The 26721-nt window shown below is 47.5% G+C and overlaps 1 protein-coding gene across 2 annotated transcripts in view; it reads right to left on the reverse strand.

Moving 5' to 3' along the window:
* Nucleotides 1–7418: 7418 nt before the first annotated feature.
* LOC308466685 (alpha-2-macroglobulin-like protein 1) overlaps nucleotides 7419–26721 on the reverse strand; it is a 53121-nt gene continuing 33818 nt past the window's right edge. Inside the window, exons 19-37 of one of the 2 annotated variants that reach the window (XM_080987708.1) lie at nucleotides 26404–26554; nucleotides 24906–25131; nucleotides 23825–23951; nucleotides 23219–23340; nucleotides 22816–22867; nucleotides 22367–22450; nucleotides 21639–21815; nucleotides 20750–20831; nucleotides 20469–20625; nucleotides 17647–17715; nucleotides 14984–15146; nucleotides 14226–14386; nucleotides 13332–13547; nucleotides 12409–12530; nucleotides 12130–12220; nucleotides 10521–10589; nucleotides 10243–10345; nucleotides 9322–9363; nucleotides 7419–7503 (exon numbers count right to left, since the gene is read on the reverse strand). In XM_080987708.1, coding sequence (XP_080843834.1) covers nucleotides 7478–7503; nucleotides 9322–9363; nucleotides 10243–10345; nucleotides 10521–10589; nucleotides 12130–12220; nucleotides 12409–12530; nucleotides 13332–13547; nucleotides 14226–14386; nucleotides 14984–15146; nucleotides 17647–17715; nucleotides 20469–20625; nucleotides 20750–20831; nucleotides 21639–21815; nucleotides 22367–22450; nucleotides 22816–22867; nucleotides 23219–23340; nucleotides 23825–23951; nucleotides 24906–25131; nucleotides 26404–26554 — 2240 coding nt within the window. In that variant the 3' untranslated portion in view covers nucleotides 7419–7477. Of the gene's footprint in view, nucleotides 7504–9321; nucleotides 9364–10242; nucleotides 10346–10520; nucleotides 10590–12129; nucleotides 12221–12408; nucleotides 12531–13331; nucleotides 13548–14225; nucleotides 14387–14983; nucleotides 15147–17646; nucleotides 17716–20468; nucleotides 20626–20749; nucleotides 20832–21638; nucleotides 21816–22366; nucleotides 22451–22815; nucleotides 22868–23218; nucleotides 23341–23824; nucleotides 23952–24905; nucleotides 25132–26403; nucleotides 26561–26721 lie in introns of both variants that reach the window. The other variant, XM_080987707.1, reaches the window with a different exon arrangement.

Consider the following 26721-nt stretch of genomic DNA (forward strand, 5'->3'; position numbering starts at 1 on the left):
TGTCTCACAGTTTTTCCTTGCTGAACACTCTCCCCTCCACCCCACAAAGAGCACCCACTGATTCCACCCTCTCCCAGCTGACTCTCAACTGTTAACCCTTTCAAAATCTCTTCACAGACCTGGGGCTGGGTCCACATCCCCTTTCCCTCTAGGGTGGCCACCTGAAAAAGGGGACCCAGCTCTTTAGAAAAGATCTTGTAAATTTGGGCATTTGGTCCTTTGTTCCTTTCTTCCTGCCTAACCAAGTGATCCTTCTGTTCTTTGACCAACTCACAAACCAGCTTCAGGGATAAAGGCCTTGGGGCATTGCCACTCCCATGTGTGCAAGGCCTGAAGAGGTAATATCCGCCCTCCCTTCCCCACAGGTGGATGGGGTTTGCGGCACCGAGCGGGGCTCACCTGGGCGGGTGCCGCCCACCTGCTTGGGCTGGCCTTTGACCCACCCTCGGCCAGGGAGGACAATGGCCGGCCGGCCGGGGGTGGACCTAAGGCCAAAAGAAAAGAGGCCGACTCCATTGTCCAAGCCTCTTTTGCTGTTCTTCCTTCCAGGATCACCCACCCACCCTCCCTCAAATTAATAATTTATTGCCTCCATAATTTCATCCTAGGTCAGCGGTCTTCAAGTTAATGAGTCTTTCCTTACAGGCTAATATTTTGCGTTCCAGGTCAGCGTGTTGTAAACAAAAATTGCCCTTTTCCCTTATGGGGTATCCAAGAGCCCATATAGAGTCCTTACATAGGTTCCCTATTGGTAGGAAAGAATAACAGAGGCCAAGCAGAGAATATTGAGAAGCAAAGCAGCTAATAAGCTTGATCTTTATTGATCTGTTGCAACAGGGTGCTCCCCTCACCCACAGGAGAGAGGAGGAACCCAGAAAAATGGCGCGCAAGGCCTTATAAAGACTTTTGAAATTGCCACACTGTAGATCAAGACCATCCCCAGAAACATCATACATACATCACAGAAGGGGAGTAACCCAAGACCACCCCTCAGATACCTCACACCTACATCACAAAAAAGGCGGTCTAAACAGAAATTTGAATGTTGTTTTTTTCCTGTCATTGTTTATCTCCTGTCTGGCAGGTTACTTGATTGGATTTCCTGGGGAGCCTGGCCAGTCTTTTGTAATGATAAATACTTAGTTCCTGGGTCATGTCACAGGGTCACACCCTATTCAAACACTGACATACCCAGTTACAGATAGGTAGCCGTGTTGGTCTGCCATAGTCAAAATAAAAAATTCCTTCCAGTAGCACCTTAAAGACCAACTAAGTTAGTTCTTGGTATAAGCTTTCGTGTGCATGCACACTTCTTCAGATACACTGAAACAGAAGTTGCTAGATCCTTCTATATAGTGAGAAGGTGGGGAGGCTAATCTCAGCTATCTGCCAATCACCCATTCCCACCACCCTTCTGAGTAATACCCCTCCCCACCTTCTCACTATATAGAAGGATCTGGCAACTTCTGTTTCAGTGTATCTGAAGAAGTGTGCATGCACACGAAAGCTCATACCAAGAACTAACTTAGTTGGTCTTTAAGGTGCTACTGACATACCCATAAGACAGGATTTGTGAAGGAAAAGACAATGGGGAGGCTTTTCCATTTTCCTTTTGAAGGGGAACAGTTAGGGTTACCCCAAAAAGCCCTAAAACTGTTTGTGAACCCCCCCCCAGCCAGGCCTTGCCTCAAGCATTAAAACTGCATTTCCTCTAAGACAAAAAGCATTAGCTAAGCACATTCCGCTCTGCTGTAACAAAGGTAGCTGAACAGAACAATGCTTTCTTCATTTCTCAGGCTAGTTGGCAGTTAACCAGATTGCAGCTTTTCATTCCTGGAACTGTGCCACTAGAGCAACAGAAAAGTAACACATCTTTGGACACGCTGAACGCAAGGCTCTCATCCCCCTTTCTTGGGAAGAGTCCAAAATAGTCCCAAGACAGCAGCTTTCTGTTCATGCTCAGGAGACACATGGGAGGAGAAAGGGGAGGGAACTGGAAGAGGGATATATACTCTGTGCACATGCATGTGAACTCGTGCATGTTTTTGTGAGTTATCACACTTGCTCCTCTGCCCTCCCCGGGATGGCAGAATAAAAAAGCTCTTTCTCTGGATTTAACCCCTTGGTGTCGTTTGGCTCCTTTCGTCTCTGCTCGGGTGCAACATTTTCCTATCCATAGTTAAAAGGGCCTAGAGAGGTTACATTTCGACCTTGCAGAGAAAACATTTGGTCAGTTTGGGACAGTTTGGGAATCAAAATGGTTCCAGGTCGGTCTTCCTGTGCTGATCTATGTATGTGCTTGGTTGGTACACTTATGAACATTTAACATATATCTAAGACCTCAAAATTCCTATCACAAGCGGGTGCTGCTGCGGTCGTAAGATGGTTGCTGTATTCAGAACAGGGAAGGAATTTTCCCTGCATTGGCAGGTTTCGCCTTCCACGTAGCATTTTGTCACAACTATGGGGGTTTAGGCCTTGGCAAGGTAGCCTTTAGTCTAACATCAAGTCGGGGGGAATGCATTCATGCTCCCTCCCCATGCGGTGGCGCGTGCAGGGCTCGTTAAAGGGCAAAAACCGGGAGTCCCTGGCCCTAGAGCAGCGGCATGTAGGTCAAACTCCCAGGATGAGGTCGGTGGAAGGGCATGCTGTGTAAGTTTGCGCTTTGCAGTCCCCTCTCACTGGACCTCATCTGCCTGCATATCCTCAGCCAGGCGGGCTGAGAGGGTTACCTGCCAAGGCCTGTGCCAAGTTTCCCACTTCCGAAGCTCAATAAAGTTGTGGCCAATTTGAACCCATACTCTGGTCTCTTGTCTCATCATTTGGGGTAAAGGTGTAGGCACCACAGACAGGGTTTAGCGCGTGTGCCCACAATTTCCTCTTGCCCTGTGGAACACCCTCCCATCAGATGTCAAAGAAATAAACAACTATCTGATGTTTAGAAGGCATCTGAAGGCAGCCCTGTTTAGGGAAGTCTTTAATATCTGACGTTTTAATGTCTTTTTAATCTTTTGTCGGGAGCCACCTGCAGCTTGAAGAACAAGTCATTGTATGCTGAACATATCTGAGTTTTCAGGGGATGATGCCCCTGCCCTGTCTCCAGTAATGATTCCTCTCAAGACAATCCTGTTCTCTCTGTGTGGCGCTCCCTCCTTCTGCCACTTGGCAAAACCTTGACAAGGGATTATAAAGCCAGGGGTTATTGCAGGGCTGAGTCATCCCTTTAGCTTCCCAGTTCTGACTGAGTGTGAGAGACCCTTTGCCAAACCATACAAGCTCTGCTCTTGATCCTGGGACTGGCCCTGGTCAGCACATTTGCCTTTCACGGGCCCTTGATTCACGATAATAGACTGATCTATGATGAAAAGGTAAGAGATTTTCAAAGGTATGTGTGAAAATACCCTATGGAATGCCAGGATGTTATCAGATACAATGGTAACTCAGGTTAAGTACTTAATTTGTTCCAGAGGTCCGTTCTTAACCTGAAACTGTTCTTAACCTGAAGCACCACTTTAGCTAATGGGGCTTCCTGCTGCCGCCGTGCCACCGGAGCACAATTTCTGTTCTTATCCTGAAGCAAAGTTCTTAACCTGAAGCACTATTTCTGGGTTAGCGGAGTCTGTAACCTGAAGCGTATGTAACCCGAGGTACCACTGTAAGTATGTTCATCACGTGCTGTATTTCAACTACTGAGGGACTGCAAAAGTGATAATTGTGCAATGTGTGTGTGTGTGTGTGTGTGTGTGTGGAGGCAAGAATTCATTACATGATGAGAAATAAGCGTGCCCTCACTGAATCCACCCACAGAACTGGAATTTTACCTCAGAGCACCTCTCACCACACCCAGATTTGACACAGAACTTCAGCGATGCATGACAGCTTGAGGACAGTTTGCGTGAGGGGATTCCCGTCCATCCTGCTCTCACAGTTGCCAAACGGGTGCCTGTGGTTAACCAGGGAGCAGGATTCGAGCACAAGAGCCCTTTCCCCTCCTGTGATTTCCAGCAACTGGTATTCGGAAGCATTTAGTGGCTCCAACTGTGGAGGGCAGAGCATAGCCATTGTGGTTATTGATTGATAGGCCTCCCTTCCCAGTCATTGCTTGATGGATTCCCAGATTGCTTGATGGACCTGTGTGTGTGCATGTGCAAACCTGTTCCACTATGTGAGAGAGAGCATGAGGTGGGCACACCAGATTGGGGCATGGCACCTCCTTGGAGTCTTGGCCAATGGTGCCTGCAGCCCTGGGGTCAAGGATTAGGGTAGAATTCAAGAAGAGAAGACCCAGTGAAATTAATGTACCTAAGTTAGTCATGTCCATAAGTTTGACTGGGTTTGCTCTGAGGAGGGCTAACATTGGAGTAATAGCAATTGCAAAGTAAGGGGGGTGGGTTGGAGGGCCAGAGCAGAGAATTTACCCTTCCTGTAAGCAACACAGCCCATAACTTCCTTCCAGGGGAGTACAAACCCACACAGAGCTATCTTCTTCCCCACCTCCTGAATGTGAGAACATGGGACACATAAAAACTCTGTCATTTCAGGACTTAGCTTCATCATCTTCCCTCAGTCTATACAGGTGTCTTTGACTCCAACTAGTAAGTCCCCGTCCCCCCCGATTTTGAGTTCACCAGTGACCCAGAAGGTGAAAAGTTTGAGAGGGCCTTCTTGGTGGTGGCGCCCACCCTGTGGAATGCCCTCCCATCAGATGTCAAGGAAATAAACAACTATCTGACTTTTAGAAGACATTTGAAGGCAGCCGTGTTTAGGGAAGTTTTTAATGTTTGAAGTTTTATTCTATTTTTAGTGTTCTGTTGGGAGCCGCCCTGAGTGGCTGGGGAAACAGTGCCAGATGGGCGGGGTATAAAGAATAAAATTATTATTATTATTATCTCATGGCAGATCTTCCAAATACTCAGTTTGGTGTGCGCTGAGTGATGGTGGCTGCAAGCTCTTCACTCCAGCCACTTCTGGACACTAAGGATGAACAAAAGACCTACCCCATGTTACCAGAAATGTTGTGAGACACAAGGTCCAATGCTGTGGTGGCAAGCCCAATAAACCACACCAGGGTGGGGAAAAAATAAGAGGGTTTACTCAGTTTGCAATAAGAGGCTACAGGGGAATCAAGTTCCAAATCCTGCACAGGTTTTGATGGTGTGTTTACACTCTTTATGCAGCTTAGTCACATTCTATGATTCTGCTGGCTATGAGAATTTAGTGTAAGAGATCCCTTTTTCTGAAGTGGCTGTCTTTCACTTCTTCCGTTTTGGCAGAGAATCCAGACACTTTTGTTGGTAACTCATTCCATTCCACTTTCCTCCAGAATGGTGAGGTGAAGCACTGTTGAGTTTGTCCTGCTATTGTCTGTTCCATAAACTGTTTAAACTAGCACTTTCCTGTTTTTCATATATCAGCATTCAAATGACAAGTGTTCCTCCAATTCCCATGACAGTGCACAGGGTGGATCGTTCCACCCACCCAACACCAATTTGGTGTGTGTGTCCCCTTGTATTATTGCAATACCTTATCCAGTGTCCAGCGCTTCCTGTCCTCTGCTTGTACCCACTGTTCGAGGAAAGCAAACCTGTGTTGAAGCTTTCTGCAGTGACAGAGTCTAGTCTATTTCATTAGCATAGCCAGGCCATCCAGAATCCAAAACAGGATTCTGAAGGAAAGGTAAAAATACGAATGGAAAAACCTCCAGCACCAAGCTTCTTCTGAAACGAGAAAGATGTGCCATCCTGTCTGCCTTGAGGCAAGTCTCTGTCTCCTGTGATTTGTGGCAGTGCCTCTTCACTTGAGATTTCTGGGTTTCATTTTCTAAACGTCATTCCCACTAAATACCCAGGTGGATCTTATCACTAAAACAATCCTCAGATATTTCTGTCAGTTTGCATTTCTTAGTACAGAAAGTATTGATCTGATGTGTAGAGATCTTTCCTATTCTAATTAATTCAAGAGGTTTCTGGAAGCTTCTCTGTGTGAAAGAAACAAGCAGAAGGTTCATGATGTTTGGGTTATTCCTTCAGAGAGAAGCAGAGAACAGCTGGCTTAAACTGGTTCTCTGATCTCTTCTGTCAATGTCATGCTAACTATAAAAATAGGCTTGAGGAGCCCGGGTTTCACTTCCTCTTTCTATCTCTTTTCTTTCTGGTGTGGTGTTCTATACATAGTATTCTTAGTGTTAAGGTTTAGACTTATTACAAGTTATTGTAAGTGTTATGTACTGAGTTGAATAGGATCCAAACTGCAGCAATCTGATTGGTCCTAGAACAATAGGATCCAAAATGCAGCAGTCGGATTGGTCCTAGAACAATGCAGCAGTATGATTGGTCGGCAGGAGGGGGAAAGGCAGGAACCCCCGGATCTTCGTGGCCCAGGACCCAGTGTACGCAAAGAATTTTGGGGCAGGCCCAGTGTGGGTACCCGCCACAGTCACCAGGGTCACTGGCCCCATGTCGTACGAGGTGCTAACGGATGGGGGGCAATGCTGGCGCCGCCACTGCGACCAGATACGGCGACGATTCCCGGGAGAAAACCAGGAGGAGGACAGGTCAGAGGAGTCCCAAGGGAACAGTGGGGCAGTGAGACCCACAGAACAGGAGGGGCCAGCAAGAGAGGCAGAATCAGTAAATACAGAGAGGACCCGCGAGGCCAAAAGGACACCAGAACCAGAACCACGACTGAGCGAGCTGGTTGCACCAGACCAAACGGCCCCATCACAGCCAGCATCCTTGGAACACAAGCCAGAACCTGAACCCCGGACCAGGGAACACCACAGTCCACAACGCACACGTAGGCCGCCGGCGTACCTCGAGGACTATGAATGCGACCTCCCAGGCAGGACTGGAACTTAGAGGGGAGGGGTGTTATGTACTGAGCTGAATAGGATCCAAACTGCAGCAGTCTGATTGGTCCTAGAACAATAGGATCCAAAATGCAGCAGTCGGACTGGTCCTAGAACAATAGGATTCAGAATGCAGCAGTCGGATTGGTCCTAGAACAATGCAGCAGTATGATTGGTCGGCAGAAGCCACCCAATCCAGCTCCAGATAGAAGTGAATCCACAACCTGATTGGCCTGCAGGAGAATTCCGGAATTAGCCAATCACGTGCAGCCCATTGTGTAAATAATGTATATAAAGCAGATACTTTGAGGGGACTTTCATTCCCTCCTCACCACTATGAGCTGAATAAAGAGCATGAAATCCACTCCTGACTCTGAGTATATTTCAGTAAATTTAAGTTAAGTGTTTAAGTTTTTACTCTGCTAACTATACGCTGGAATCTGCCCTGGATCAATATTGAGTAGAATTCCATGACAATTTCCAGCTCTACTGTTTAGTGCTTTTGTGATAAAAATAAGCAGTCCCGCCCCGCCTCCCAGCACCCCAAAAAAATGATACACAACGAGAACAGTCTTTTGTAACAATTTCTTTGTTCACACTGGGGTGTTTCAGCTACAATGGTTGATTGCCTCAGTGGTTATCTTCCTTTGTGGTTTCTGTGGAAAGAAACACAAGTTTATTTTTAAAGCATGCATACGTACATCAGTCTATAGTACAATACCTCAACTTTATATCAAGCATTTTAGTGGACTGGTGGTGCTTCCAGCAGGAAGCCTTTAACACTACCACTGAAAGCTGTAAGAAAAATTGCAATTGACTTTCTATACTACCAAGGCTTTAGAGCAGGGCTGAGGAACCTGTGTCCTGGACAGGACACAGATCCATTTCTGGACTACAACTCCCATCATCCCTGACCATCTGTCACGCTGTCTGGACTGATGGAAGTTGGGAGTCCAACAACATCTGGAGGGTCAAAAGTTCCCCACCTCTGCATAGGCTGCAGTGCTCTAGGGGACAGAACATGGTGTTACACAAGGGGGTGTCCCCCTAAACACTGGAATTAATAAATGCTAGGATTTGGGGTTATTTGTGATCTGAGGGGAGAATATAAGCTGCAAAGGAATTCCTGGGTAGCATGGCCAAACTAGGGCAGTTAAGAGAGCCATTGTGGGTCGTTAACAAGACAATGGTACTTCCTGCTCTCAGGTGAGACACCAGAGACTGGAGATTTGGAAGGCTGCCAGGATAACTGCTCTGGGGGAGGGCAAGGGGCTTCTGGGAAGAAGAAAGGGTGGGCTCCATCTTGGCGAGAGAGAAGGAAGGACTGCCCGCAATGCTTTGGGCAATGCAGTAAGATCTGGACCCGCTCCATGCAGACCGAGGGTGTAAACAGGTGTGTGCGTTTGTGGGAAATCTATTACTTAAAGCACAAAAGCCACCACTGTGTCTTCTATTCTCAAAAGGGACACAGACCCTATGTAGGCACCTGAGATCCTATTATGCGCTCTTGCCATGGCTTGGCAGAGAGAGGGACAGGTGCCAGACTTTTGTAACAATAGTTATATGAGCGAGAAGGAGACATTCTTCCTCACCTTGCTTTCCTTTCCTAAAGCACTTGCAGGTTCTTGACAAGAGTGGCTCTGTTGTTGTTGTTTTTTTTGTAAAGGAGGCAAATGGATTTCCTGCCCTTTCCTTGTGCTTTTAAAAGTTATGATTCCATTATGTATTTGTGCTGTTGTTCTTAAAGATACAATGGAATTACAGTCATACCTCAGAAGTTGAATGGAATCCCTTCTGGAAGTCCGTTTGACTTCCAAAACCAAAGCGCGGCTTCTGATCGGCTGCAGGAAGCTCCTGCAGCCAATCGGAAGCTGTGGAAGCCCCGTCGGACGTTCGGGTTTCAAAAATACAGTAGGAGCCAAAACATTCAAGAACTAATCTGTTCAAAAACCAAGGTACGACTGTAATTAAAAGTTAAGTGCTCTTGAAAGGAGGAATGATGTAGTTCAAAGCAGCTGAGCACGCTAAGGTAAGGGGGACTAAGGGTGGGGGACAAGATACAAAAATACCCCTCACCTCCCCTTTACAGATCACAGGACACTTTAAAGCAGCCTTCCCATAGCTGATACTCTTCAGGTATTTTGGACTATAAGTTCCATTGAAATGAAATTTGAAGATAGCAATTTGGGGGGCTGGAGGGGAGGACTCCCATGTTATGGAGAGTTAAGTGCTAATGGAAGAATAAAAAATAAATAAACAGGGTGCTTGAATAGATCTGGTTCAACTTCACATCCCAGGTCCAATCCTCAGCATCTTCAGATAGGGCTGGGAGAGAATCCTTGTCTGAAACCCTGGAAAGCGGCTACCAGTCCAGTGTTGACAATACAGAGCAAGATGGTCTGATTTGGTGATTTCCTGAGAAGCGACTCAAGCCATACAAACCAGCAAGTCACAAGAGCTGCTTTGTTCCATACCTGCGCTGCAGGGGGCATTATATTCGACAGCTGCATGGTCATCTGAGGGAGAGAGAAGAATTGCCTGTGAGATGTTACGTTCTCCTTTATTTCTATCCCACCTTGCAGCCCCAAATCCCAGTGCAAAGAAATAAAACGTGCAGCAACGTTTCAGAGAGCAAAATATCAGTAACATATTGAAAGCAATAAAAAACAACCCCCCCAAAATTAGAACACAGATAGGTCAAGGACCCCTGGACAGTTAAGTCCAGTCAAAGGCGACTACGGGGTTGTGGCGCTCATCTTGCTTTCAGGCCAAGGGAGCCGGCGTTTGTCCACAGACAGCTTTCTGGGTCATGTGGCCAGCAGGACCAAACCATTTCTGCCACAATGGAACACCGTGACGGAAACCAAAGCGCACGGAAACGTCATTTACCTTCCCACCACAGTGGTCCCTATTTATCTACTTGCACTTTGACGTGCTTTCGAACTGCTAGGTTGGCAGGAGCAGGGACCGAGCAACGGGAGCTCACCCCATCGTGGGGATTCGAACCGCCAACCTTCTGATCAGCAAGTCTTAGGCTCTGTGGTTTAACCCACAGTGCCTACTAATTACATTTCTTGCAATGTCCTGGAATGACACAACATTGGGAGCATGGTGGGAATTTAAAATGGCAGCTTAGAACCCAGTGATCTTGGGCTACTTAGAGCCCAGGGTAAATGTCAGCCGCAGTGGACCCTGTCAAGCTGTGGGGAGCCCTGGCAGCTGCCCATGGATGCCAAGTACTAGGGAAGAACAACTTTTTTTAAAAAAAACACCCCAGAATCAGAGCAGCTGAGAGACTGAAGTGTCCTGGCAAAGTTCTGTGGGAGCAAAAAGTCAGGACTGCGGAGTCATGATGCAGTTGCATATTAATGGGGAGTAACCAGTCAGATGCTTACCTGGATGGTAATAATCATAGACTTTCACTATCGCTGGCTTAAGATCCAGCACGTCAATTTCTTGCTCCACAGAGAAAACATAGGTTTGAACAGTGCTGTCCAACTAAAGAGAAACAGAGTAGGGCAAAATATCAGATCTAGCTCTTGCAACCACTCCTACAGACCACAACCCTATTATACATACCCGCTTTTACACATTCCTAGACTTCTGAAATGAAGTCTCTTAAGCCACCCCCTCCCAAGTACTCCTGGTCCAAGTTTCATACCATAGTTCTCACCTGATCCAGGTAGATGCTGATCTTGTCAGGGTCAAATTCCACCTTCTTTACATTGGCTTTCCCTTCCAGCTGTCAGAATATAGAACAGCAGGACACAGTTAAGGAACATCTTGATTGTGATTTTTGTTTATACCAGCCTTGTGCTGCAGCCACTCATGAGATCTGTGCATTCATGCAAAAGATGAGGTGTGGGCTGCTCGACCTATAGATTTGCATCTTTGCTTTAATACTAGGGATGGCCAAATTGTGGCCTGTAGGTTGTTTCCATCCCATTACTTCCCTGGCTGGATCTTTTTGCTAGGCAGACCTGAGCCTCCATACATTCCACCTGGCAGAAACCCTTCTCCGTTCAAAGGAGGAGAATGCCCCAAGACCTTTGCGCCTGAGAGGGCTGCTTGCCATCAGAAATTGCACACTGTTTTTGGCCTAGACAGGACATAAGAGAGTAATTTCGAGCAAGTGCCTCTCTATCTCATCTTGCACTGGAAAGTACGCCTAATGGGTTGTATAAGCAACACTTCAGACATGCGTTCTCCTTTTTCTTTTGCCAGGGGAACATTTCAGATTCTTCAGTGGGTAGATGCTTCCAGCAAGCCAGATATGGTGCCAATCTGAGAGGATTTGAGGTAAATGGCTGTAATGGTTTTAGGGGTTGCTCGTGCGTAAGCAGGTGCCTATCTCTCCGGCTGGGTGCAAACACCTGGCTGGGTTGCCAAAGTGAACCTTTTCTGTCCGGACAGCCACTCACCCGTGGCTGACTCAATCGCTGGCAGAATCCGTCAGTGGGCGTTTCTTAAACTTCTTCCAGCAAAGAAGTTCTTTGACGCCTAGTCTCCGCCTACCCTCTCTGCGCGGAAGCCTTCTGCGCAGGGAGGGCGTGGGCAACGGAGGACCCCTACTCTCCCCGCTGGTCCTAGGCAAGGAGTCATGAGACTGCCTCGCCACTTCCCCCAGCTGCCCCCCTTCTCCCCTGGTGCTACGCTGATTCTCTTCCCCAGAAGATGGGCTGCTCCTCCCGATCCCTGGACGCTTTCTGGAATACCTCTGGCTTTCGCTCTCCCCCTCCAGTACTGATGGCAGTTCCCTGACAATGGCCATAACTGGTTTTTCACAACAAGCCTAAAGCAGCATCTCCTAACAGATCATTAATAGTAAAGGGACCCCTGACCATTAGGTCCAGTCGTGGCCGACTCTGGGGTTGCGATGCTCAGCTCGCTTTATTGGCTGAGGGAGCCAGTGTACAGCTTCCAGGTCATGTGGCCAGCATGACTAAGCCGCTTCTGGCGAACCAGAGCAGCGCATGGAAACACCGTTTACCTTCCTGCCAGAGCGGTACCTATTTATTTACTTGCACTTTGACGTGATTTTGAACTGCTAGGTTGGCAGGAGCAGGGACCGAGCAACGGGAGCTTTCCCCGTCAAGGGGAATCGAACTGCTGACCTTCTGATCAGCAAGTCCTAGGCTCTGTGGTTTAACCCACAGCGCCACCTGTGTCCCCTAACAGATCATTACAAGTGTACAATTTATATAGCCACTAACAAATGTTAGAAATGCATCTTGCATACACTGAGGAAGGGCAGAAGATGGAGGTTCAGAAGACTTTCTCACCTTCTTCACAGACTTCTTCAGCGGTATGAATCCTGATACCATGTTCACTTCTATCAGGGCCATGTTGCTTGTCTTCCGTTGACCTGTGTAGCTATCGGAGGAAACGAGTCAAGTTTCAGTAAAGAAAGCAACCCAGGGAGAGATGAGGCTCAATGGCTAGCATTTCTTAACAGCTTCCTAGGGGAGCTGGGTGCAATTCTTCATGCCACTAAAGCCTTACAGGCTGCTTCTCCCTGTGTTTATCTGAGCACAGGAACCAACCGGGGTAAAATTCCATACCTCACTTGTAGATGGATGTCGAAAAATTTCCTGGAAACCTGGTTGCATTCCTTTGGCGACGTCTCCACACTCAAAGCAAAAACATTGGTCTGTTCAGGTGAGTAGTTAAATCGAAGGGTAGTCTAGTGGAGAAAAAAAGAATGTTTTTATTCCCAGCTCCTGTTACCTTGTAGCAACAATATCAAGCAAGTACTGTACTACATTGTGCAGAAAAAGCTTTTCATCCTTGCAATCTTAAAAAGCACAGTGGACAAATCTAGGGGTGGTATATTTGCATAGAGCTGTGGTGCTTGCATGCACACGAAACATACATATCAGTTTGCATTTCTTAGAACAGAAAGTATTGATCTGATGTGTAGAGATCTTTCCTATTCTAATTAATTCAAGAGGGTTCTGGAAGCTTCTCTGTGTGAAAGAAACAAGCAGAAGGCTCATGATGTTTGGGTTATTCCTTTAGAGAAGCGGAGTACAGCTGCTTAAACTGGTTCTCTTATCTCTTTCTGAAAGGTAACATTGACTATAAAAGGAAGGCCAGAAGGAGCCTGGGTTTCACTTTCTTGTTTGATCTCTCTTCCTTCTGGTGTGGTGTTCTGTATATAGTGTTGAGTTTTGGTCCTATTATAAGTTATTGTAAGTTTACGTGAAGTCTGCTGCAACTGGATTTCTTATGGACAGTGCCAATCCTGGATGTATTGGATTATTGACCATTGTGCTCATTCGCCTTCAGTGGCAGTAAAGCTCTGCTGGATGAAATACAATTGCCTCTGGTCTATTTTTGGGGGGTGGGAATCCTGCAACATGTTTAATTTTTTACACTACTAACTATACATTGGAGTTCTGCTTTGGATCAATATCGAGTAGAATTTCAATGAAACACCTTTATTTTCATAGCTACTCATCCCCTGTGATTTCCATGAGATTACCTGCACATAAGCACAGCCGTCCCCCGACACCTCCACTTTGTATTGACCAGGAACCTCTGCGAGAGGCGCCTGTTGCAACACCAGCCGGTTCTGCTTGTCCACATGGAATTCGTGCTGGAAACCCCCACTGGATTTCACCAGGACCTTCACATCGCCTGTTTCACGATAGGTCAAGGCTGCGTACTTGGGTAAAGCTTGCAGGGCAACCACTGTGTCCTGGGGAAAGCAAACCGTCATCTTGGGTGTGGTAGGTGCAAGATTCTTCTTTAAAACCATCAGATAAATCACCCATTACTGGGAATTTTGGCAACATGTAGCAATCATTCTCATGCATATGCAAGCGTAGCTGTTTGCAATGAATGAATGTGCAGGGAGATTATAAACAGGCACGGTTATTGATTATTTAGATATGTGACTGCACATCTTCACGTGCATATCTGCATGGAACAGTCCTGTGCTGAATTATGCAACATGCCTCACTTAAATATTTTATCCCCCTTTTCCTTAGTGTTCCAAATGCTATCCTTCTTCATATATTTTTATGGGTCTTCATTCCACGCCATGATTTTGTGGCCCAGTTTGACACAAGGCATATAATAGTGTGATTTGCCGAAAGATTAAAATTTAATCAGTTCCCTTATTCATTTATTGCATCCCATGACACTTTACTTTATGTGGTCCACTTAGTATCATGTTCAATAATTTCAACAAATAAACAAACATTTTAAAACAAAAATACTGATTGCATTAGCCGAGGCAAATTCAAGTCCTTCAATTTAATGTGACAAGCCTCCGCTGCCAGAATATATTTGTGTTATTCACATGGAAACAAAGAAGAGCTCTCCTTGTCTGAGATGCCTCCCCTTTCTACAGAGGACAAATCTTGCCTGTTACCTGTGTGGAAGAAAAGCCTCCGTATGGATTCTGTGCTTTGGTGAGGGAACGCACAATCTGGGAGGCATATTTGATTTCATCGGTGGACACCTCTGGGTTGGAGAGGTAACTCGAGAGAAAGTAGGCCGTTGTCTCTACATCTGAGAGGGATATGGCCCCATCTACAAAGGAGGAGGAAAGAATGAAGTAGAACATCGTTCAGTAACAGAACATAAAAGTAAGCCAGCCCTACGGCTCCATAATAACCCAAATCCTTCTCCATTATTACTGAGAATCCAAAGACCCTGATAATTCTGGAGGGTTTATTTTCTTATTTCACAGAGATTGAAAAAGACATGAATTGACATATGTATATGTTTAGACGGGAAAGGCAGCAAGTGAAGTGCTCAGAATATAGGAACTCAAGAGTGGCTTGTGAGAGCCATGCAGCTGAGTTGGAGCGATCAGCTCAAACCTCTTCACAAGCTGAGCTTCTCAGATAGACTAGAGTGAAAAGGCTTGATTACCTATTTCCTCCCAAGGTAAGGGGAAGTAGCCTCACTAAGCCTGGCAGGACAGCTTGCTCTATGGTATTAACCCCTTCATGCATTAAGTAGACTTAAACATGTTGTTTATATGAGGCTGGTTATCCCATAGCACCTTCAGAGGAATGGGCTAATATTCAGAATGGGGCATCGGAAAAGGAAGCCTGGAAACCAGGCTTGCAAAACAGCAACCTCCAGAACAAAGATTGTACTGAATGAAATCATCCCTCCTACCTGTTTTTTCAGCCTGTTCATCTAAGGCTGTTAGGAGCTGATGCCGTATCTCTGTGTCTCCAGCCAAAGTGAAGACATAAGCTAGCAAAGCCTTGGAATAGCTGTTCTCTGCAGAACTTAAGTTCTTCTTAAGGCAGGCTAAGGCGTTCTCTACCATGGTATCCTTTAAAGCAATTTTAAAAAAATAAAAATAAAATGACTCAATTAGCTTCCAGCTTGGATATGATTTCATAATATCCTATATGAGGGGGCAGGCTTTATATTACCACATCTTATGTAAATGAATTGCATAAAATATAGGGAAATAAATTGCTGTTAGTCGCTCCAAGACATTATGATGATATGGCAGCAGAAAAATCCACATAATGCTATATTATATTATAGAGCCACAGTTTATAATTAGAAAATTGTTAAACATGCTGATTGAATGTTGGCCGTGTTGGAGAGGTAAGCTTCAGGATGCTGAGCAAGAAATTACTTAAACCCAACAAGCTGACAAGCGGTGCACATTTTTCTTTCCTATTGACCTGAAAATCCCCAGTCAGGCATGCTCCTGCACCTTTAACATTCATACGAAGCAGAGAAATAAACTGGGGTGATTGTAGAGCATGAAGGCCAAATGACCTCTTGCTTAAGGTCACCCAACAAACCAGCTTCTAATTTTCAAGTTTTCGGCATAGCCTTCTCAAAATGTAATCAAATTCAGTTAACGGAATAAACATGGTTTAGCACAGGGGTCAACAAACTTTTTCAGCGTGGGGCCGATCCACTGTCCCTCAGACCTTGTGGGGGGCCGGACTATATTTTGGAAAAAAATTATGAACGAATTCCTATGCCCCACAAATAACCCAGAGATGCAATTTTAAATAAAAGCAGACATTCTACTCATGTAAAAACACCAGGCAGGCCCCACAAATAACCCAGAGATGCATTTTAAATTCTGCTCATGTAAAACCACACTGATTCCCGGACAGTCCGCAGGCTGGATTTAGAAGGTGATTGGGCCAGATCCAGCCCCTGGGCCTTAGTTTGCCTACCCATGGTTTAGCACAGGCTTCCTCAACCTCGATCCTCCAGATGTTTTTTGGCCTACAAGTTCCATGACCCCTAGCTGGCAGGACCAGTGGTCAAGGATGATGGGAATTGTAGTCTCAAAAACATCTGGAGGGCTGTGGCTGAGGAAGCCTGGTTTAGCATGTTAAGGGCTTTCAATGCTCACTCAACTGCCTAAATGCCAGGAAATAGATGAATCAGTTCAGTTGCATTGATGGCTTCAGTTGCAAAGTGTGCACAACATACTGTTATGAGTTGTGGGGGTGGGGGGGTGGGGTGTCATGATGGGGTGGATGATGCCCTGAGTCCCTTCCAATTTTCGGAATCCTGTATCTGTTATGGTAGAATGCATGACAGCAAGCTTGCCAAACCAATTCCTTTGTCCAGCTAATGGCTTTGGCTGACTAGCTAAGCACCATGAGGAACATAACAAAAGAAGTTACTCTGTGGTGTAGAACAAATGAGTGGGCCCTTCCCTGCCCCTCACCTAACTGCTAAGTAGGAGGACTGTTATGTACTGAGCTGAATCCTAGAACAACAGGATCTAGAATGCAGCAGTCTGATTGGTCCGCAAGAGCCACCCAATCCAGCTCCAGGTGGAAGTGAATCAGTGACCTGACTGGCCTGCAGGAGCAGCCAATCAGGCTTCTGGAGGAGGTGAATCCGCAACCTGATTGGCCTACAGGAGCAGCCCGGAATTAGCCAATCACACAGGGCCCATTGTGTAAATAATGTATATAAAGCTAGATGTTTTGGGGAAAGTTTCATTCATTGCTACTATGAGCTGAATAAAGAGCATGAAATTCACACTCGACTTCGAGTATATTTCAAGGACAAAATAATAATAATAAGAAGAATAATTTATTATTTATACCCCGCCAATCTGGCTAGGTTTCCCCAGCCACTCTGGGCAGCTTCCAATAAAACACTAATATACAATAACCTATTAAACATTAAAAGCTTCCCTAAACAGAGAGTCTGATTGGTCCGCAGGAGCCACCCAATCCAGCTCCAGGTGGAAGTGAATCAGCGACCTGACTGGCCTGCAGGAGCAGCCAATCAGCAACCAGAGAGTTCTGTGCGAGATACTAGAAACAGACACACAGAGACATGCTTGCTCTGTGCTGCTTCCAAAGCTCACACTAATGTAGAAGCAATATATTTTGGGGTGTTAATGCTCCTCCATCCTATGCTCAGGTTGTATATATAGGTAAAAAGAACTGTATATCCTAAAGACAGTCCCCGCTGATCTTCATTCCAAGGAATCTGACCTCTGGGCAAGTGCTTGAACCCCAGAAATCTCTTGCTGCATGGAGATTGGGGTGGCATGTATAAATATCTTTAAAGCACACTCAAAGCACATTCTTTTCTTTGAAGAAATCTGGGCAATTCTAACTCTATCCCTCAAAGAGTTAGAATTCCCAGCAACCCTTAACAAACTACAGGGCCCAGAATTCTTTGAGGTGGGAAATGTCCTTTGAATGTGCACACAGCCCATGTGTCTATTCCAGTAAACATGTCTATTCCTTGTTTATAAAGTTCATCCTTTGGATCCTGGGTTAACAAAGGACTAATGAGGAAGGCCCAGAGGGAAAGCCAGAGGGACTTACATTCTTGCCTAGTTCCAGCAGTGAGGCAGCAATGTAAGCTGTTAGTGAGAAGTCATCATCCACGCCACCCTAAGAATGGAAGAGAGAAGTCAAGCCAGAGGACTATGAGAGCCATTTCCTCACAGTTTGGAAAACAATGATCAGGCCTTGAGTATATGACTATTTTAAGCATCACTTATAAGCACCAACATGATTCACTCTTGTCTGTGTGAAACTCCCACCTTAAATGTCAGGAAAGGTAATTGCAAGGTATCGCTCACGCCCCAAGGACGTTTATACAAGGAGTGGCCAAAACATTCCTTAGTCAGGAGGAATCGGTCATGCAGCACAGGAAGCAGGAGAGAGATCTTGTAAAACTACATTCATTATAATTTGTTTTCTTTCTGTTAATCGAGATTTTCTGACAAAGGCACCAAAACATATTGGGCCTCGGTTGTTCATCAGCTACTGCTGTTTGCGTGGCGAGTTACCGCCCCCCGGGAAATAAAGACACAAGACACCAGAGTTTAAGGTTAATGGGTCAAATTAGGCCACAACTTTATTGATTACAGGAATTGAGGGGTATTGGCTTAGGCATTGGTCCTATCAGCTAACCGGCTTCAGCCCGCTTGCATGAAGACCGGCAAGGGTTAACCACCAGTAGGGGGAGTCCTGCTGAGGCATGCCAACTAGGAGCTCCCCCTGGGGTCACCGCTCGGGGACGTGCCGTTGGCCCACACCTCCATAGGCTTAGGACAAGGCCACGTTCCCCTGAATCCTTTACCGGACTACCCTTCGATCTGGGTAGTCCTTCCCCCCCCCTTATAATCTGCATAACAATACCCCTACCAATGCCTAACAGCCAATGCCCAGGAAGTTGTGACGATTGCTACGAGGTAGGCGAAAACCAGTTGGCTGGTGCCAATTTGCCAAATGGAAAAATTCCTACCAGGCGCCTTGACGGCGACCAACCGCAGTCCATAGCAAGGTCGGAAAACCTAGCCTAACGGGTGGGTGGGGTGGGAAAACCCGGTCAGCTGTAGCACGGCAATCCAAAGAAGGCGGTCCTCGGCCGCGCTGACCCTAAATAGGGCGGGCCACGCCCCCCGGTCTAGCCGATTGGCTGGCTGGGGGGAATGACGCGGCCGAGGATTCCCCTAGTATCGCGGGGAGGGGCTTGAAGCCTGCAACCCCACCTCCTCTCTACTTCGGAAGTGGCTTTCACAGGAAGGAAATAGCAAGTTGCCTTCTTCTGTACCAGAGATTCTGCCTGACAGAGAAACGCAATTGCAGGGTGGGAGTGACCCTCAGACTCCACTGCTGACCTTGTAAGGATGCTGAGAGAGGACAGGCAGCTCCCTTTTTGCACTTCTCAAGACAAAAGGCAACAGGAGCAATGCTAATGATTGCTCCTCTGGACCCCTTTATTAAGAGAGCACCAGCATGGTCTAACCTGGGGACGGATTTATGGGCTTATATCAGCTTCCTGTTTCAGGTGTACAGAGATTTTTACTCCAAGTAAAAAAGACACGGGTGGCTCTGTGGGTTAAACCACAGAGCCTAGGACTTGCCGATCAGAAAGTCGGCGGTTTGAATCCCCGCGACAGGGTGAGCTCCCATTGCTCGGTCCCAGCTCCTGCCAACCTAGCAGTTTGAAAGCACGAAGTGCAAGCAGATAAATAGGTACCGCTCCGGCGGAAAGGTAAACGGTGTTTCTGTGCGCTGCTCTGGTTCACCAGAAGCGGCTTAGTCATGCTGGCCACATGACCTGGAAGCTGTACGCCGGCTCCCTCGGCCAGTAAAGCGAGATGAGCGCTGCAACCCCAGAGTCGTCCAAGACTGGACCTAATGGTCAGGGGTCCCTTTACCTTTACCTATCAGCTTCCTGTTTCAGGTGTACAGAGATTTTTGCTCCAAGTTTCTGTGAATGGCTGGCGGTTCAAATCCCTGTGACTGGGTGAGCTCCCATTGCTCTGGCCCAGCTCCTGCCAACCTAGCAGTTCGAAAGCACACCAGTGCAAATAGATAAATAGGTACCACTGCGGCGGGAAGGTAAATGGCATTTCTGTGTGCTCTTGTTTCCATCACAGTGTTCCGTTGCGCCAGAAGTGGTTTAGTCATGCTGGCCACATGGCCCTGAAAGCTGTGGACAAACACCGGCTCCCTCGGCCTGAAAGTGAGATGAGTGCTACAACCCCATAGTCACCTTTGACTGGACTTAACCGTCCTGGGGTCCTTGACCTTTTACCTTTTTACCACAAATATCTGTCATGGCTTTAGCAGCATGTTCAAGAAGCTTCATACACAGGGCATCAGAGGAATCCCTGAGCTAGCTTGTGCAATATGACCAGACCAAGCCAGGGCCATTAAGAAACAAATCAGGACCATTGAGAGCCATTGGCAATGCAAAAGAACTGACCCCCTCTTGCCCTGAGGTGTGAACAGAGACTGGGGGTTTGGAAGGCTGCTAGGGTAACTGGGTGTGAGGTGACAGGAAAAGAGAGTTTTTAGCAGAGTGTTCTGGGAAGAAGAAAGAGTGGGATCCATTTTGGGGAGGCTGGCTTGGGGAGATGTCTTGGACTCCATGGCTGCACTGCTGTGGACAACAAGCCCCTCTTGAAGTGACCATACTGTAAGATCTGGTCTCCTTCCATGCAGATGAAAAGTGGAAGTAGGTGGATAAACCATATTTCTTAAAGCTACGGGACTCTTTGACACGTCTCAATTCTCCAAAGGATCACAGGCCCTGGAACCCCCTGTAAGTTTGCTACTGCTCAGCAGAGAGGAGGAACCAAACTTTTGTAACAGTATGATACTGTTATCATAATTCACGGTGCTCTTACCTTCAGGGCATTGTTGAAGAGCCTCCCCACACTTTCAAAGCAGCCGCTGGGAAGTTGGTGCTTCCCCAGCCAGCCTACAGCCTCCTGAATGTGCTTCTCATCAACAGAGATATAGGCATTTGCATGGCCCAAGGCCTTAACCACAAAAGCTGTCAGCCTGCAGAGCGGGGAAGGGAGCAGAGCGGGAGAGAAAGTGGAGGAGGAGAATCAGCTCCAGTCTCAGACCCACTCAAAGCAACAGCCACAGCTTTGCCCAACTGGCACCAGCTCAGCTTACTCACCAGGTATTGCCTTCAGCATCGCTCTTCCCAAAGGCACTGTAGGAGCCATCGTCATGTTTGTAGAGGAGCTCACGTTGGTACCCTACAGAAAACAGGGAAGAATCAGTACTATCAGTTTGGGAATATGCAATTTAATGAGGCTGGTTTGCTGGATGCAGTGAGTAGTAGTAGTAATAATAATAATATTTCTACCGCGCCCATTTTGCTGGGTTTCCCCAGCCACTCTGGGCAGCTCCCAACAGAATATTAAAAACACAATAAAACATCAAATATTAAAAACTTCCCTAAACAGGACTGCCTACAGACGCCTTCTAAAAGTCAGATAAAGTGGTACCTTGGTATTCAAATGGCTTGGCTCCTGAATGAATCGGCTCCTGAACGTCGCAAACCTGGAAGTGAGTGTTCCGGTTTGCAAACGTTTTTCGGAAGCTGAATGTCCGACGCGGCTTCCGATTGAGTGAAAGAAGCTCCTTCAGCCAATCGGAAGCCATGCCTTGGCTTTTGAACCATTTTGGGAGACTCCCGGAACAGATTAAATTTGAGAACCAAGGTACCACTGTAGTTGTTTATTTCCTTGACATCTGATGGGAGGGCATTCCACAGGGCGGGCGCCACTACCGAGAATGCCCTCTGCCTGGTTCCCTGTAACCTCACTTCTCACAGTGAGGAAACTGCCAGAAGGCACAGTAAACAAGGACAGGCACATAGGCCAGCACTCTAAACGCTACACCACAGTGGCTCTCATTTGTATCCTATCCTTGCAATTAACAGCTGGTGTACATGGGGCTTTTTCTAGAAAAATAGCACCGCTATTCCATCCCCCTTTGCTATCTGCACAGTCCATGCCAGCCCTCTCCTCATTTTTGTGACAGAGAAATGCTCTACTCACCACTCTTCATGTATTCTATTGCCTTCTCTTTGATCTCAGGAGTCACTTGGTTCGTTTTCTCCAGGTATTGGAGGACAAAGATGTTGGGAACAAATTTTACCATGTTCTGCTCACCACAGCCAAAGGGCATTTGAAGTAGCTGGTCTATGTTTTCTAGCGCAGCACCCATAATGTCTCCTGGATGTTGACAAAACGATGGAAGAAAACGTTGTGAGCACTTTCCCCAAACTCCTGAAGAGAATCTAGGAAAAATCTCCTCTCTGCTAGCAACCTGCCACCTAAAATTCAAAGAACTATGTCCAATAAAATCTGCTTAGATAAGCCCAGCATCTGCATGGCCAGACTTGTCAAGAAGTTCCCATGCATCCAAGGCCTTGTCAGCATCAACATGGGCATCTGATCTGGAATATCCTGTAAAGCATGTTTTTGCCTTGGAAGTTGTGCGGGGGACATTACTTTTGTTTAACGTGCATATGGAGACAACAGGCTCTCCTCCAACACTATGCACTTTTATTTAAACATGTGGAGATTATGATCAAGACCCCGGGATTCCTGATTGTGCTGGCTCTCCTCTGACACTTAAAGGAATGTGCACAGGACAGAGCCTGCCCCCAGGCTGCCTCTCTCTCTTATCCATCTTTGTTCTGCGTGGTTTGAATATTGGTAATGGACTCTCATCTCTCATGTGGCCAGAGATGAGGCAGGAATGTGGGGGCAAATTTCCTCACCAATGCAGGAGACGGTAGCTCGGCCAGAGCCCTCCACAACAGCTCCAGGCAGCTTTAGAGAAACCTCATCATGAACTGGGTCCCCTGAAAGGAGATGAAGAACAGGAATTAATGCAGTTGAATACACTAACCAAGTGGTCATAATCTGCAGTTGGACTTGCACACAGTGAAGAATGGACTAGGAGCTTGCTAGCTCAGTGAGTCTGTTTTTAGCCACTGTGTTCTCTCAACTGTTTTTCCACCCTCTCTCCATCCCATCCCTACTCCCCTTGGCAAGCAGAGAGACAGAGTGTGTGTCTTTGGTCTCTTTTGCATCCCACTACTGCCCTAGGGAAGAGACACAGCCCAATGACAAGCAGAGCAACACTTCGTCTTCTCTCCAACTTGTGTTCTCTGGGGCCCCATCACAAGCCAAGCTGCCCTGAGCAAGGGATGCAGCCTAAGCACACCTGAAGAGCAGAGGAAGGCATTGTGGGTCTCTTCTTCAAGGACGCCTTCTGGCTGTGGGAGGAAAAGAGGATGGGATGGTGAGTGGGGCTGCTCTCTCAGGGGAATAATCTCCTTCTACCTTCTCTGCCTTTCCCCTGCTCTGTGTAAGAGCTCTCGCAATTGCCAGGCCTTCCAACTGATCACAGCCCCTGGCTGACATCGCCTTAGACCTGGAAACAGGGAGGCGCTGCAAAAATCCAAAGGGCCTCTCCTGCCCAGCACCCAATGAATACAATTCTCCCCCCCCAAAAAAACCAACAACACCTGTTTAGGGGAGACCCAGAGTTCTGAATCAGTTGCTGGCACTTGATAGCTGTGAGCCAAAGTTGGACATCAGGGGCTGAAGGCCACATAGACACTGACCTTGACCAGCAGGGATTTGACCACTGTGTCTGACCGGCCTCGCGCAGGTGTGGTGGAGATCTTATTGCCACACAGCTCATGCGTCTCCTCTGCCTCGGCGGTGATCGAGAGATTGACGTGCCCTAGAGGAAGGCAAAATTGGCACAGACCCATGATGAGTGCCAGGAGCTCAGGGAGGGGAAGAGGCTGCTTGGAGGCCAGAGCCCCAGTCCAGCCCCACATCCGCCAACATGTCCACTGTGCCTTCAGTCTGGAGAAGGATGTAAGGGACAGAAGTCGGAGCATAGGGGGTTCTTGAATGGAGACGGACCCCCAACCTCTCCTTTGTAGCCCAGTCCCCAAATCTGCCCTGATGCACAGCTGCCATTAGCAGAAATTGGGGAGGGACACCATCTGGGATGGGGAGGAAACAAACCCATAGCACATGCAGCAGGGGGCATTGTTATTACTTTCCATATTCCACTTAATGCCCAGTTGGCTTCCAAACAGAAGAATCCGTTGGTTCTGCCAAGGGTCCTCAGATGACAAGGTCTTTGGGGAAGAAAGAGAGGGACCCTTGGCAGCCTCAACCCCACAAGTCTCCTCCCACCCACTCAGGCGCCTCACCCAGCTGAGTCGCCGTCACGTTCCAGGAGAAGGTGTGGGCCTCCTCAGCACAGAGGCAGGTGCTGAACTGGCAGGCCGGGCATGGCTTCACGTCCACCTCCTGCGACTCCAGCAGCTTCACTCTCACCTGGGAGATGCAGCAAAATGACCCCCGTGAAGCAGGCAGCGCAGTGAGTCCAAAGCAAGGGGCAAACATTCAGAGAAGATGCACAGGAGATGGGCCTATGCCAGAAGGAAGAGCCAGACCCCATGCCTAGGGGTGCCCCACATTGGGAAGTTGAGGAGGGCGTAGACTGCGCCCAGTAAGACCTCGGTGAGTGGGGTCTCCTCGTGCTTTTGGAGCACCATATTAGCATCTATGAGGAATGCCACCCCAGATCAGACTGGCGAGATTTATTCACTCAACAAAGTTTACAGGAAGGCCTCTAATCAAAAACCTTTGGGATTCGAGTGGGTGGCTTGGCTTCCTCACACAAACCCCTCATGGCTGTTGTTCTGTGAGCCCTTCATGAAGCTCTTCAGCTGGTGGCCTGGATTGCGGCTGTGGGGAAGAGGAAGGGGGCAGCAGATGGGCATCCCTAGGCCTTGGCAGCAGATCAGACTGGGTGGCTTTCTGGCCTCTTCTGGTCTCCTGCAGCAATAAGGCTGTGTTGCATATGGGGCTGTGCACACACCACACATTTAAAGCACACTCAGGGGTTGCTGTGGGAGGAAAACTGCAGGTTCCCAGGAGGGAATGTGCTCTATGGACCTCTTCTGCCATGAAGGGGATGGGGCTGCCTTGCGCTTCCTGTTGTCTACACTTCTGTGGCACATCCAAAGTGGAGCTTCTGTTTCCTCACCCACAGCAAGAAATGCAAGCTGTCCCCTCAACACTGAATGCAGAGTGGTGGGGGGAGGAGGGAAAAATTCTGACCTGTCCCTTGGGAGAGACAGGTGAGTGCAGGTGTAGGAAGGGCAAGGCCCTGGTGAAGTCCAGCCCGCCAGCCTCCATCTCTATCTTGTGGGGTTCCCCCCATCCCTTTCTTTCTGGATACACATATAAGGGAAGCTTGTTTGCTTGTTCTCAATGGTCACTAACCTGGATACATTCCTTCATGTAATTGAAGACAGTGGACTTTAGCAGCAAGGTCTCGCCACGGACCACAGAATACGGCAGGCTCATATCCACAAAAAATGGCTGGAAGACCCGGAACCTGGCTTGCTGGGCGAGTCCGAAGCCAATGTCAGCCACACAGAAGGCATCAGCGTTCCACTCCGTGATCGTGTCTGGAGCGGTGACCGGGTAAGTTGCTTTCCCCTCCTCGCTGAAGAACAGGAAGAGAGGTCACTCCCTCAGTGACAAGAAAATTGAGTCGTTCACTGCTAAGGCAAAACCAATATCACCAGAATATAAGTTTATCAGGTCAGAGGAGCACACCTCCGAGTATGAGTTTAACCAAGCCTCTAGTTCTGTGCTAGGTCTCAATCAGAACAGAGGAATTTGGAGATGGCAGTATAGGAGTTTATACTCTCTGCCACTGGTGTTTGTGAAAATGTTGTGGGCCTCAAGAAAAGAGCAACCTTCTTCAGGATATATTACAGAGAGGTCTGCACTCCTGCTGTTGGTAAAGGTAAAGGTAAAGGGACCCCTGACCATTAGGTCCAGTCATGGCCAACTCTGGGGTTGCGGAGCTCATCTCGCTTTATTGGCCGAGGGAGCCGGCGTGCAGCTTCCGGGTCATGTGGCCAGCATGACTAAGCCGCTTCTGGTGAACCAGAGCAGCGCATGGAAACGCCGTTTATCTTCCTGCTGGAGCGGTGCCTATTCATCTACTTGCACTTTGACATGCTTTCAAACTGCTAGGTTGGCAGGAGCAGGGACCGAGCAACGGGAGCTCACCCCATCGCAGGGATTCAAACTGCCGACCTTCTGATCGGCAAGCCCTAGGCTCTGTGGTTTAACCCACAGCGCCACCCACGTCCCCCCCGCTGTTGGTACAAACTTGCAATCAGTGGGAAGAACAGAACAGTTGCCTATTTATGTGGAATTTTCCACTTTACTAGAGTTCCCCCCCCCCGCCCCCTGTGCTCCCGTAGAGCAAGTATATACTGCATGATAATGAGCGGTATAATGACACCATTCGAGCCCCACAAAATTACAAATGCTCACCTCTGGTTCGTAAGTGATATAAGCATAAACTTCTGGCCCTGGGCAGGCTTTCAGAGAAACATTAGAAAGATGCATTTTTGAAACTATTATATAAAACGCCAATGTACAATACAAAATACAGCCTTAAGATAATGCCAGCTGAGTGGAAGAAGAAGAGCAAAATGTCAAATCGGAGCAAACATCAAGCCTCAGAAAACCTAAATAGATGTTTGTTGCACTTCAACTTTAAAGACCGAGTTTTTGGTGAAAAAAGCTCCAGAGCAACAAAACCAAACAAAAGCAAAGGCTTGTACAAGGAGCTTTAGATTGTGGGTCTGTGCCTGGGAAGCATGGAGCAAAAGGTGAGCGCTAAATGAGTGATGGCCAAGCAAGATACTTCTTGTTCCTACATGGCATTTGGTTCCCGCCCCAGCAGAGTTTTACTTACTTGACAGGGACCAGAGCCCAAACCCAAGTCTCTGGAAAGTACGTCCTCGGTTTGGCTTCCTCTGCTTTCCCAGGGACCGAAGAAAAAGCCTCAGGTACCACTTCACTCATGGAAGCAACATTAGGCGCACCCGGTGCAGTGCCACCTAGTCCTACTCCTTTGCAGAAATCAAAGAAGCAGAAATCAAAGACGGTCAAGCAGGAGAGAACTGGGAATGGAAATCCACCCCATCCTGGAATCTGAAGGTAATATAATAGGGCAATCATTTCCCATGATAAATATTTGCAAATTCCTCCCATGATTATTTCTGTTCACAAA

Source organism: Podarcis pityusensis, assembly GCF_964106645.2.
Source record: "Podarcis pityusensis genome assembly, chromosome: 17".
NCBI classification, from domain to species: Eukaryota; Metazoa; Chordata; class Lepidosauria; order Squamata; family Lacertidae; genus Podarcis; species Podarcis pityusensis.